Source organism: Castor canadensis, chromosome 12 (genome assembly GCF_047511655.1).
Source record: "Castor canadensis chromosome 12, mCasCan1.hap1v2, whole genome shotgun sequence".
Lineage (NCBI taxonomy): Eukaryota > Metazoa > Chordata > Mammalia > Rodentia > Castoridae > Castor > Castor canadensis.
In genome coordinates, this window is record NC_133397.1 from 115107332 (window position 1) to 115120859 (window position 13528).

Genomic DNA, 13528 nt, shown 5'->3' on the forward strand with positions numbered 1-13528 from the left:
CCAATATGATAGCTACTCCTAGTGGGGCCGTTGAGCACTTGAAAGGCGGCCAATCTGAATTACCGTGCTGTGGTGCAAAATACCAGATTTTAAATACTTGGTGTGCAAAACATTTTGGACAGGTCAAGTTAAGTCAAATATATTGTTAAAATAATTGTATTTAAAAAAAACCTTTGTAATATGGCTACTAAAATACTTAAGATTACATGCCAACTTTTTGATGTTCTAAAAGTTAAGACAGTTACAAAAAACTTCTTAAAACAAATAAAATGTGTCTACATAGGGCTCTGCAGGATGTTATATTCAATGCTGTACCCATGAGAAAGTTTGATCAACAATGCTACTCTGAAATAATACTCTAAAACCTTAAACCATTCCACTCAACCAAAACTGCATAATCACAGATTAGGAAGAACTGCTTACTAAGATACCACATACCTACTTGTTAATGTTGAGGGTGTTATAGTTTGAGACTGGAATGTCCCCCAAAGGTCTATGTGTTAAAGGCTTGGCCCTTACCTTGGTGCTAGTGGGAGGTGGTAGAAACTAAGAAGTGGGGCCTAGTGGAAAGTCTTCAGGTCACTGGAGGTGTACCCTTGAAGAGGACAGTAAACCTCTACCTCTTCCTCTTTCTTTTGCTTTCTGGCCACGAGATGAGCAGTTCTGCTCTGCCAGACACTCCTGACATGATGTGCTGCCTCACTACAGGCCTAAAAGCAATGACAGCAACTGACTATAGCCTGAAACCTCTGACTGTCAGCCTCAATGTGCTCAGCATGCACAGGTCCTGGGTCAATCTCCAGAACTTAAAACCAAAAAACTGTGAGTCTAACTTTTTTCTTTCTAAGTTGATTATCTCAGGTATTTGTTAGAGTAGCAGAGAGCTAATACAGTGAGGAATCATGCATTAAATATTGTCTACCAGGGTCTTCTACAAGTCTATGATTTTGTGAAAATCGACCACTGTATTGAGCAAAAATTGCATTTGAACTTATAAAATTCATTCTGGAAATTCATTATGAACATAGGGTATTTCTGACTTTGTACATACCTGCTCAGTTTTACAGAGCTTTTCTATATTAAGTTTGAATTTATTCATGCAATCTTCTGCTAAGTTAAGATGGACAACTTGCTGAAAAACAGAAGAAATCAATCATTTACACCATTTTAATTACTTTTTGTGCAACTGGTAATATTAAACTTTTGAGATAGCCCTGAAAGAAAGTATGGGCTTAGGTGAAAGAAAGTAACATGTAAGTAAGGAAAACAGCTCAAGAGAGGAAGTAAGAATTGGTGTGATTGATAGGAGATCAACCAACAGTAAGAACAGAATGGAAGTGCCAATCTTATGTTGATTTTGAGAGTAATGAAAAATGAGACAAGGAGAAAAAATAGTGAAATCCTGAAGACCAACAACAAAAGGTTATATATATCACTGGTTCTTGGCTAGGGTGCAGAATGACAAAAATGTATAAATATTATTCTGATAGTCATTTTAGAGAAGGACTTGATCAGCAAAAACAAAAAACAAAAAATGCTTCACCTAACCAGACAGCTTAAATGCTCTAAAATCTATTAATATGTAACTATTAAAGAAACACATAGAACAGCAACCACTGCTCAATCTAATGTTGAATTTGCCTATGAGGCTGATAAATATTAAAATTATTCTCTGTTTAGCTGTTTGAGAGAGAAAAAATGTTTAAGCTGGATTTGAATAAATACAGGTGATTTAGGTAAAGCAGGTATTGGATAACTTGGTTATTTGGGTTTTTTTTCAGACCTACAGGAAAGTTTTGGAGGACAACTAACAAGTATTACATGAAATTCATTGCTAAACCAGAGGACTGGACAGACTGATCAACTGAAAACAATTAAGGCAGAACTAAAGGCTTATCTCAGGCAGTAGACAGCCTGTTTTGCAAGTGTGAAGCCTGAGTTCAAACCCCAGTACCACTAATGAAACAACAACAAACAAAAAATAAAAGCACTAGGCATTGTACATACAATACTGCTTACCTTCGTAATCTGTTTACGGAAATGGGGCATCTTTTTCATCAGTTGGGTAAGAGCACTAAGTGATGTCTAGGAAAAATCAGAAATATTTTAACCAAATCTATACAGTTATTTTGTAGTACAACTATTCAACCCAGAATTTTAAATATTACCAAACTTAGTTTATTAAACATTTGGCAAATTTTAAAAAGAAAACCTCAGGATGCTTCCAATTTTAGTCTCAATAAAGTAGCTGATATCAAAATCACTCTCTCCCTATAAACAAAGGTAAAATTAGACAAATAAATAAAACAACAGCTTTTGGGTAATGGATTAAAAAAAACAACTGGGTGAAGGAAAGCACAGAGGGTGCCCAAAAATGTATAGACTAGTTGCCCTTGGATCCCTACCCTGCACCTGTACAGGGCATTACGACACTTGATGCACTACTGGAGAACAACAGGTAGATACTGAATGTTGGACAGTGAATTCAGAGGAGTCTTAGTGCCAAACAGTGTGCTAGCATTTCATATTCTCTTTCTCTCTCTGGTGGGACTGGGGTTTGAACTCAGGGCATTGTGCTTGCAAAGCAGGTGTTCTACCACTGGACCCCACCTCCAATCTATTTTGCTCTTGTTATTTTGGAGATGGGGGCTCTCAAGAACAAGTTGCCTGGCTGGCCTTGAACCGCACTCCTGATCTCAGCCTCTCAAGTAGCTAGGTTTACAGGCACCCAGCTGCATTTCACTCTTTGATCTGCACAGAGACCTAAGTGAACACTGCAGACATTCCGTCCTACGACTATGCCTTAGGACTAAGTGACAAAGTGATATTCTCTCACCATAACATTGCTTAACACAAAGTCTGAACAGAATCAAGGTTCTTATCTAGCAACATTTTCTGTCTGCCAGAACCAAACCAAACACTCAGTAGAGAGGACATCAGCTAGAGCTGCTTCAATGTGTCAGCAACAGCTGACAAGTGGAATAGGAAAGTGGTCAATACTCAGTGATAAAACAGTCAATAGTTCCTAAGGATCATGTCTGCTAGTCAAGACTCCTCATCCAGAGACAAAAGCCCCAAGGGGACACAGCCTGAAGGCATCAAGAACAAATGGAATGAGGTTACTGACACCTCTGATAACATGAGCCTCCTGGACTCCCTCCTCCAGGCCATCTATGCTGTGGTTTGTTTGTTTGTTTGTTTGTTTGTTTTTTATTGTGTGCTGGGTGGGGGTATGCTATAGTTCTGACAAGCCCTCTGCCAGGCAGCAGCAGCTAATCTTTCTTATATAAAAGGTTATAATGTAATTGGTCAAGCTTGTTCTGGGACTAGGAAAATGACTATATAGGTTTGTCATATAGATTCTGCAGCAGACTGAATTGGATCTAAAGGCCACCCAGATCTTGGTCCTGATACACAGCCAAGAACTGGTTCAGGAGACAAAGAAGGTGGCCATAGCATTAGGAAATGACATAGGTGCCTCTCATCATGCTTGCACAGGGAGTGCCAACATATGTGCTGAGGTGCAGAAGCTTCAGATGGAAGCCCTCCTATCATTGTGGGTACCCCTGACTGCATGCTTGATATGTTTAACTGGAGATACCTGTCTCCCAAATACTAAGATGTATGCACTGAATGAGGATGATGAGATAATAAGCTGCAGATTCAAGGACCAGATCAATACATATTCCAAAAGCTCAAAGGCAACATCCATGTGATTTTTGTTGTCAGCTACAATGCTTCTGATGTGACCAAGAAGTCCATGATATCCCCCATTCAGAAACTCACTTAAAAAGGCAAAACTGACCCCAGAGAGAGTCTGCCAATTTCTACATCAACATGGAATGGGAAGACACACTGTGTGACTTGGATGAAACCCTGACCATCAACTAAGGCAGTTATCTTCACCAACACCCAAAGGAAGGCTGACTGGCTCATGTAAGAAGATGCACATCTCTGCCATGCATGGAGATATGGACCAAAAAGTATGAGATGTGATCAAGAAGGAGTACTGTTCTGGCAGAGGCACTAATGTGCATCAGTTTTCTTTAGTCAACTGTGGCCTTCCAACCAACAGGGAAAACTACGGTCACACAATCAGTAGCGGTGGACATTTTGGCCATAAGGATGTAGCTATTAACATGGTGACACAAGATGACAAGAGGACTGCTGTAGACACTGAGAACTTCTACAGCACCTACATTGAGAAGATGCTCTCAATGTTGCTGACCTGGTCTAGAGAGGATGCCCTGTTACCTATTCCCAGGCGAAAAGGTGCCAAAAAATGGACACTTGTCATTTTTTTCTTTGAATAAATGTCACTTTTCAAAGCCAAAAAAGGAACTGTGAACATTTCAGACAGCCTTTTCTTTGGGAAAGATTCTTGTCCCAGTTTCTATCTTCTCCCAAAAGCCACTACTCATTTCCCTCACCTAGTCACCTCCAGATCCTACTGAATTCCTGAGAACAATTCAAAGGGTTGTTGGTACCAAGCAAATGGATTAGCTACCCAGATAAGACTGGCTGTATAATTTACAAAGTCCAGTCCTCAGAGGTCCTGAGTTCAAACCCCAGTACTGCCCCCCAAAAAGAGAAAAAAGAAAAAGAAAGTAAGTTATTCTAAATCACCTGGGATACAGCTAATGTTGGGATGGAAGTAATTCTAAATATAAATAGTAGTAAAGAAGACAGGTCAAAAAACCAATGCTCTAAACATCCAATCAAGGAGTAGAAAAAAAAATTAAACCAAAGGAAGGTGAAAGAAGGAAATTTAAGATCAAGTAGAAAACAATACAAAACCATTATACAGCAGAGAAAATTAACAAAAACAAAAGTTGGTTCTTCGAAATATTAAAAATAAAATAGGGAGTATTAAATGACATAAGGGAAACACAAATTAACATCAAGATCAATAGAAAGGGCCAGGAGCCAGTGGCTCACACCTGTAATCCTAGCTACCTGGGAGGAAGAGATCAAGAGGATCACGATTTGAGGCCAGCCTGGGAAATAGTTTGTGACACCCTATCTTGAAAATACCCAACACAAAAAGGACTGGCAGGGTGGCTCAAGTGGTAGAGCATCTGCTTAACAAGCATCAAGCCCTGAGTTTAAACCCTAGTGCCACCCCCCCAAAAATAAAGGAACATTAATATAGATTTTCCACGCATTGAGAAGAAAATATTTCAAAATTTAAATGTAACAGACAAATTTCTTAGAAAATGAAATGTTCCCAAACTGACACTACAAAAATTAAAATTCTGAATAGCTATACATCTGTTAAAGAACTTATAATCAATTGTAATTAAATACTTCCCCATAAAGAAGACTCCATGCTCAATGGTGAATTCTTTCAAGCAATAAGCGAACAAATAATAATCTTACAGAAATACTTCCAGCGAATAAAATGAAAGACAATATCACAACTCATTTAATCAGACCAATCTAATTTTGCTAATGAAAACCTGACAAAAATATTATAAAAAAAGGAGTGCTACAAGGAAACATTTCTCATAAACATGGAAGCAAACATCCTAGGCAAAATATTAGCAAGTAGAGCCAGGTGCCGGTGGCTGACACCTGTTATCCTAGCTACTTGGGAGGATGAGATGAAGAGGATCAAGGTTCGAGGCCAACCTAGGCAAATAGTATGAGAGACTCCATCTCCGAAATAACCAGAGCAAAATGGACTAGAAGTGTGGCTTAAGCAGTAGAGCTCCTGTTTTGTAAGAACAAAGCCCTGAGTTCAAACCCCAGTCCTACCACAAAAAAAAGACAAAGTATTAGCAAGTAGAATCCAGCAGTATCAGAAAAGGACAAAACATCATGATCAAGTAGAGTTTATTCTAGAAAGGTACAGTTGGTTTAATGTTAGAAACTCAATAATTATAATTAATCATATAAACAGAATAAAGGAGAAAAATACAATTTTGAAGAAGCGTATGATGAAAACCAATAATGTTTTCTGGCTAAAAGAAAACAAAAACAGGGTTGGGGAGGTAGCTCAGTGGTAGAGTGCTTGCCTAGCATGCATGAGACCCTAGGTTTGATCTCTAGCACCACAAAAAAAGGGCGGGGAGTGAAAGAAGGGAAAGGAAGGAAAACATTGAAAAAAGAACTGTTGGCAATTGGGTGTGATGGCACACACCTGTAATCCCAGCAGTGAAGAGGTAAAGGCAAGAAGGATTTAGAATTTGAGACCAGTCTGGGTTATACAGCAAGTTCCAGGTCAGCTTGGACTACAGTGAATGAGACAACAAACACACAAACAAACAAGAGCTGGAGGTATGGCTTAGTGATAAAGCACTTGCCTAGCAAGGCCCAAAGTTCAAACTCCAATACTGCCAAACAAGCAAACACTTGTTGGTAAACTAAGAATAAAAAGGAACTTCCTTAATCTCATAAAAAATGTAACTAAATTAAACTAAAACTTACATAATACTTGATGATGGAATATTGCACACAATCCGCCAAAGGATGGGCAATGAGCAAGGATGCTCACTCTCACCAGTTCTACTCCACATTACACTACACTTGGCAGTATTAGCCAGAGCCAGGAGACACTACCCACTAAGAGAAGTAGTTCAAAGCTTATAAACTATTAAAAATTATCAGTTAATAGATAGAGATTAACCTGAAAAGGAAAAGTCTAAATTTTCTTTATTCAGAGATGACATTATTATGTATATAAAAAGAATCTAATCTACAAACAAAGTATTGGTACTAAAAAATAAGTTGGGCAAGATCCCTGGATCTAAGGTGAATATCCAAAGTCACACTTTACATACTAACTACAAAACAAAATAGAATTAAAAGAAAATAGCACTTAACAACACACACAAAAAAAATCAAATAACTACAAATAACCAAAAATGTTAGAGTAAAAATTTATGAAGATGTTCTCTAGCTTGATTTAGGAGGTGGTTCCATAGGTACATATGTAAGTAAAAAGTTACCAGTATACACTTAAGATCTGTGTACTCTACTTATGTAAATTATGCATCAATATAAAAATCCCAACCATACATTGATGAAATTGACTAAATGGCCTTTTAAAATTAAACTTCAGAGAAGCAACAGATAAAATTTTGCTCATTTTTGAAATGAGATAATGGGTACAAAAGAGTTTATTTTCTCTATCTGTGGACATTAGAATGCTTCCAAAACAAAAGTTACATAAATAATTTAAAACTTCTTTACTTTTAAACTTTGTGTATAATTCACCTTTCCTATTATTTTGAAAGTTAAATAAGACACTTACCTTTCCTTCTGTTGCTTTCTTGGTTGATGAAATTTCCTTCATAAGCTTTGGGATTTCCCTGTCAAATTGTGGGAGAGAATTCTTTCAATTTCTAAGGTCTAACTCTTTACAAAATTAAGTTCATAAGACATACTACAACATATTTCGTATCTAAAACTATGGAATAAAAATTAAAATAGGTTCACATACTCTAACACAACTGCGATGTGTCGGTGTCGAATTCTGACCCAGAGATCATCTTCTTCTTCAAGGACTGCCTCCTTTTCTTTTCCATCTGTTTTATATCTACAAGTAGACAGAGGCATAAAACTTTTGATATTCCCACCCTCCTCTCGCCAAAAGTGGAAAAAACACTTTTACTGAAAAGTACATGTACTCAATCCACTATTTTAGGAGGCTAGCACCCATCAAAAACTAAGGTGCATCACTATTTTTACATTAAAATCAAAGTGCTATGCCCAGAGACATTTTTACTCTCAAACGTTAGATTTATAGTCTTGGTAAAAACTACAAAGCAAAACTTCAGTGTCCTACAATCAACCTTAAGAATAAAACTGAATATACTAGCTGGGCATGGTGGTACATGCCTGTACTATCAGCACTCAGGACTTTGAAGCAGGAGGATTACAAGTTCTAGGGCAAACATGGGCTACATAGCGAGATTCTGTCTCAAAAAACAAACAAACAAACAAACAAACCAAATAAATGAAAACAAAAGCAAATAAACAAAGAAGATGGAATATACTAACAATGTGTTCTGATTTCTTAAAACTATTAGGCTGTGCTAATAACTCACAGCACAACTATCAAACATCTATTAAGTGTCAGTCCATATAGCCTACTGAAGTGCTACAGTGTTCATACAAAATTTATAAACAGCATGTATCAATTTCTTCACTCTTCTCCAACCCTGCAACTGTATCTCCTTTTAAGGAATAGGAGAAGAAATAAGAGATAAACTAATGCGGCCATTAATTAGTTCTACTGTAGTTAGCACCAATCCAGGGGCTCATGAAACTACTCAAAATGGGCTTCCTGACCACCTTCTCTTTTCACACAGGTGCCCTCTGCATTTGTGGAGCTGGAGAACAGTCCATTGTTCCTGGACTGCACTCAGCTTTCCTAGCTCTCATGCACACAATACATGTGCATGAGAATGGGCTATGTGAATGTTATCATTTCTATAACCCTCCTACAAACTATAGGTCCCACCTCTAAAACCATCTTTGTATGTGCTCTTAATTACAGATACCCAAAGATAAAACAGCTATGCTTAATTACGAGGCTGCAGTAAAGATGGAGGCCCTTTTGTTATTTAAAGCACCAACTTGTTTTTGTTTTTCATCTTGTTGCCCTCTTTAAAATTACTCTTTCTTGGTGTCCTCTTAAATTTATGTCATTTGAGTGTTGCCAGACTTGGAAGGAGGTGAGTCTGGCTACAGTGGAGTGAGCACGGGGGAGAACAGGCACTAGATCAAATAATAATTGAGGGGTGCACAGATGATATAGGGTCTGGAAGACTACTGCAAGCGCTTCGGCTTTTACTCTGAAGAAAATGGGAAGCCAAAAAAGTTCTGAGGAGTAAAGTAATATGAATTAACCTAGGTCATACCAAGATATCTTTTTTCTTTAATTTTACTTATTTACTTTTGCTGTGTTGAGGGAAGACTGAAAAGGGTCCAAAGTCAGATGCAGGAGCACAAGATATTAGTTAGACGTTGCTGTGCAGGAAGTAGAGGCAGAAGGATTTTGAGATCAAGGCCAGCCTGAGCTATACAGCAAGATCCTGTCTCAAAAAAGAAAAAAAAAAAAGTCTGTTTCAAAAACCAAACAAAAATTATTGAACAAGTCTGGATTCTGGACAAGTTTTGAAAATGACTCATAAAGATTTGCTGATAAGTGCAATGCTTTTGGGCTTGACTGGCCATAAGATGCAAGAGATATGACTAAAATTTTTGTCCTGAAAAATTCCAGTAAGACTACAGCTGCCATTTACTGAGATGGGGGACAACTGGTTGGAGAGTTTGAAGGGTAGTATCAGGAGCTTGGTTTTGGATGTACAAGTTTAAGATGCTCATTAGACATTCTAAGGCAGTTGGATACATGAGTCTGAAGTCAGGAAGAATGCTCAGAATAAACACATAAATGTGAGCGCCAAGAGCAGGGAAACATTGAGAATGGATGTGCTCCTGAGAGTATATAAATAAGGAGAAGGTCCAAGAACTGAGCACTAGAACATTCCAACATTGAGAATGAAGGGTTAAGAAGGGACCAGCGAGAACTGATTTTTGAATTTAGCAAAACACAGGTAACTAAAATATTTTTGTTTTTAGTAATCAATCATATCCTACATAAAAACAGATGCAGCAAAGGTAGCTTATGTTCCTGTCTAAGTGTTATTTCTGAACTTTTTTGATTCTGGGAATCTTAGTCTCTCCCTTACTGTTACAAAAGCTCAAATCTTTCTTTGCTTGCCAGCAACCTAGGGAAATACCTATTTTATTTTACTTTAATTTGCATATAGAAGTTATGCAGGGGGAATGCATTGTGATATTTACATATGTGCTTATAAGAAAGTATGTATTTTAAATACTAGGTTAGTGATGTCTAAAACTTCTATCCACAGTCTACAGTCAAATTCTTTATTGTTCATGTTATTAATTCTTTCCTCAACCTCTTGAGCAATGCAGATTTACAGACTTAAAGAATAATAGAGGTAAATAACACCCCTTCTGAAAATTCTAAATAAACTGCTTAAAACAACTTTTATATTGGAAAAATAGCTTGGTTGATTTCTCTATGTTAACAGTAACACAAACACATACACACACACAAAACAAACAAACAGGATCTGAACAGAATGCAAATACAAATACAATGGAAAACAAAAATAGTTTTAGCCATATTTGGTTTAAGAAAAATTGTTAGACTTAATTACAAAAAGTCGTTTGTAATAAAAACTACCAAAACTACTAAATTAATTTAAACATAAAAATTTCACAAAACTAATTTTCATTTTCATCACAATATTCAAACAGTAACTTACTTTTTTTTTTTTTTTTTTTTTTGAGGTAGGGTCTCACTAAGTGGCCTAGGCTGGCCTGAAAATTGCTATGTAGCTTTGCTACATAGGTTGGCCTAGAACTTGCAATCCTCCTGCTTCAGCCTCCCAAGTGCTGGGATTACGAGTGCCTGGCTTCAAGTAGCAAATCTTAGCTGAAAAATGCCAATTTGGATTTAGGGATTGTGATATTAAAATACATGTAATTAATGTACACATATGCATATCTATAAATGACATAAAAGGATAAGTAAAATGGTTCCTTGATAGAAAGTGACTTTTTTTTTTTTTGGATACTGGGGTTTAAAGTCAGGGCCTTGCACTTGCTAGGCAAGCAGTCTACTGCTTGAGCCATTCCTCCAGCCGTCATTTTTCATTTAACTTTGTATTTGACATTAGCTTTAAAACAAATATCCTTTTATGAAGTTAAGCCAGTAAATGCCAAAATGGCAAAACTCTGCCTATTCTCAAAAGTCACCTTATTTTGTTTTCTGCTGTCTTTAAAAATACACCACAATGACAAGATACTGTTGAGTATAAGACACAGAATAATCACAGCCTGACCATTTTGAATATGGTTTCCACTTCAAAAAATAGAATAGTGGGTCTGGTATTTACTCTTAACATAAGTGAAAAGTTCAAATTCCGCCTGTTTAAATGTAGCTTTTCATACTAAAGGTTCCTAAGCAGTCAAAACTACCAATTAACTTACAAAGTGAACATGGCTTTTAAACAGTATAATTGTAAGATTAACAGAATGGTAAGGCCTCTGAACAAAAAGGGCTTCGAGTCTTTCAGATTTCTGATGCCTTATCCCTCTGTAAATGCTCAGTCTACCCTGCTTGTATATGCCCTTCAAGTGATACTTGCTTGTATGTATCATTCTCAATTGGTAGTAGATCATATGCCATTGCCTGAAAGGTCAGTTCATGCAGGACAGTGGACACAGGGTCAAAGCCACGATCAATTATTAAGAGCTGGGAATGAGTTTTACCCTAGAATAACAAGATAAAATTTTCTTGAGAAATTTTTTTGTGTGTGTGAAGACATTTTTAACACAAAAGCAGACTATTCCTTCTAATCCTTTTCTACACCAAAAATATATGAAAGAAAACAAATGCCTTAAGAATGTGAAATCATAATAAAGAAAAATCTGCGTGGTACATTAGGGGAAAAACCAAGTCTACATAACTAAAAGCTTTCATAATTAGATCAAGAGGCTATACTTAATATATTCTCAAATTTTCTTTTAGAAAAGCAACATTTGGCTTGCATGAAGTTGATTTATTTTACTTTTCTTTCTTTTCTTTGAGATGGTGTATATAGATGTAAGTAGCCCAGGCTAGCCTCAAAGTCTTGATCCTCCTACTTCAGTTTTTCAAGTGCTGGGCCTACAGGCACACCCTACCATGTCTGCCCTAAATTATTTTCTTATGCATTCAGCCCCGTAAACATCAAAACTAACATAAACTATGAATAGTAGCTAGCCACTATGTGAGCTCTTTCTGTTTGACATCTTGCTTAGCAAGAAATACATGTATTATTTCATTTAATGTAAGTGTTATTTCAGGATTCTTATAGTAACCCTGGCAAGACAGGGATTATTATCTACATTTGACAAAAAGGGCATTAAGGCTTGAAATTAAGTAGTTTTCCCAAATTACACAGCTGACACATGGCAAAATGGTGTTTCAAATCTAAGTCAGATTCACTCCAATCCTTCAGCTTTTAACCATTATGCTATTTCAGATAACACTGATGCCAACTAAAATGATAAATCACAATGAAAGCCTTGTTATCATTAATTCACAAACAGAACTAATCATTAAATAGTGAATAACAAGAAAGTCTATTGTTAATATCTGTATCTTTCACACTTCATTTTCAAGTGTTAAATTCTTTGGCTTATTCAAAGCAATAAAAAATTATCTACAACCATGAGACAAACATTTTCTATTTATTCACATATAGCAGAGGTAAATCACATAAGTTAGACTCTTAAATATGTCAATCATCACTCTTCTAATAAAGTAGAGATTGTATGGTACAGTGGTTAAGAGCACATCTCAGTTTGAGTTCAGCCTTGATCACTGTTGTTTTACAACTTTGGACAAATTTCTCAGCCTGTTATATGTCAATATTCTTTGTGTAAAATGAAACATAATCACATAATCTCTGCCTTATAAGACTCTAATACAGATCAAGTGTAATTAATACCATGAAAAACTTAGCACAGTGTCTGGCAATTTAATTGGTAAGCCTTCAATGTATGTATGCAAGGAGTCTTCAGAACTATGCGATTATACGAAAAGTGCAGTTAAGAGTGCTATTTATCAGGACAGTACATGGGGGGAAGTGTCACTTGGCCTGAAGAATGAGGAAAGGCTTCAAAAAGGAGGTGATATTGTATCAGGTTTCTAAATGAAAGAAAGGTATGAACCACTTGAAGGATGTACAATTTCCTAAGCAGAAAAGAATGAAAGGGACAAATTTATTTTTTGTGGATTTTGTCCTTTTCCCATTGAAATAGTAAAGGACTAGAGATGTTTACTAACATATTTACTGTGTATCTCTTCCTTCATTCAACATTTCCTCACTACTTACTATGTATACTAAACCATCTGTCTTCATTACTAGAACCAGAATGACAGCTTTTGCTAAATCCTCCAACCCAAAAATTGGTAACTTTTAAAGTAACTAACATCTAAACTTACACTTTCCATCCTAAACAAGTTGTTTAATCATGAATTTTACCTTTTCCTCTATGCCTCTACTCAAAGAACCCTAATCTGCACATGATGTTATACTCATTCGTGATGCTAAAGAGCCTCCTCCTCTAGAATGCCTTCCAAGACTTCAGTTTAGAATAAGATAATCCCCAGGCAATGTTCCCACTGTATTCTATGAATTGTTCTCTCATTCCACTTTTTACACAGCACTGCAATTGGTCGTTTTCTGGGCCATGTTCTCTTCTAAACTATGGACAGCTCCTTCCTTTCATTCTCTAGTTGTGATATGGCCTTTTGATACCATCTTGGCCAGTGTCCTCAGGCTCTTCATTCTCTAACCACACCTACATGCTGGTTCCCCAGGCTCCAATCTTAGTCTCTGATTACATTACTTCTGTAAGATGATAACAACAGCTGACATTTATTAAACTCCTACATGTACCAAATACTTATATATCGACTCACCTAATCCTCATACCAATA

The 13528-nt window shown here is 36.7% G+C and overlaps 1 protein-coding gene and 1 pseudogene across 1 annotated transcript in view; one reads left to right on the plus strand and one right to left on the minus strand.

The window, feature by feature from the left end:
- Positions 1-13528, minus strand: part of Stxbp3 (syntaxin binding protein 3) — a 51607-nt gene that overhangs the window by 11931 nt on the left and 26148 nt on the right. The window contains exons 9-13 of the mRNA XM_020161381.2: positions 11187-11311; positions 7445-7540; positions 7256-7313; positions 2020-2085; positions 1052-1132 (exon numbers count right to left, since the gene is read on the minus strand). Coding sequence (XP_020016970.1) covers positions 1052-1132; positions 2020-2085; positions 7256-7313; positions 7445-7540; positions 11187-11311 — 426 coding nt within the window. The remainder of the gene's footprint in view (positions 1-1051; positions 1133-2019; positions 2086-7255; positions 7314-7444; positions 7541-11186; positions 11312-13528) is intronic.
- LOC109684822 (eukaryotic initiation factor 4A-I-like) lies at positions 3035-4237 on the plus strand (annotated as a pseudogene).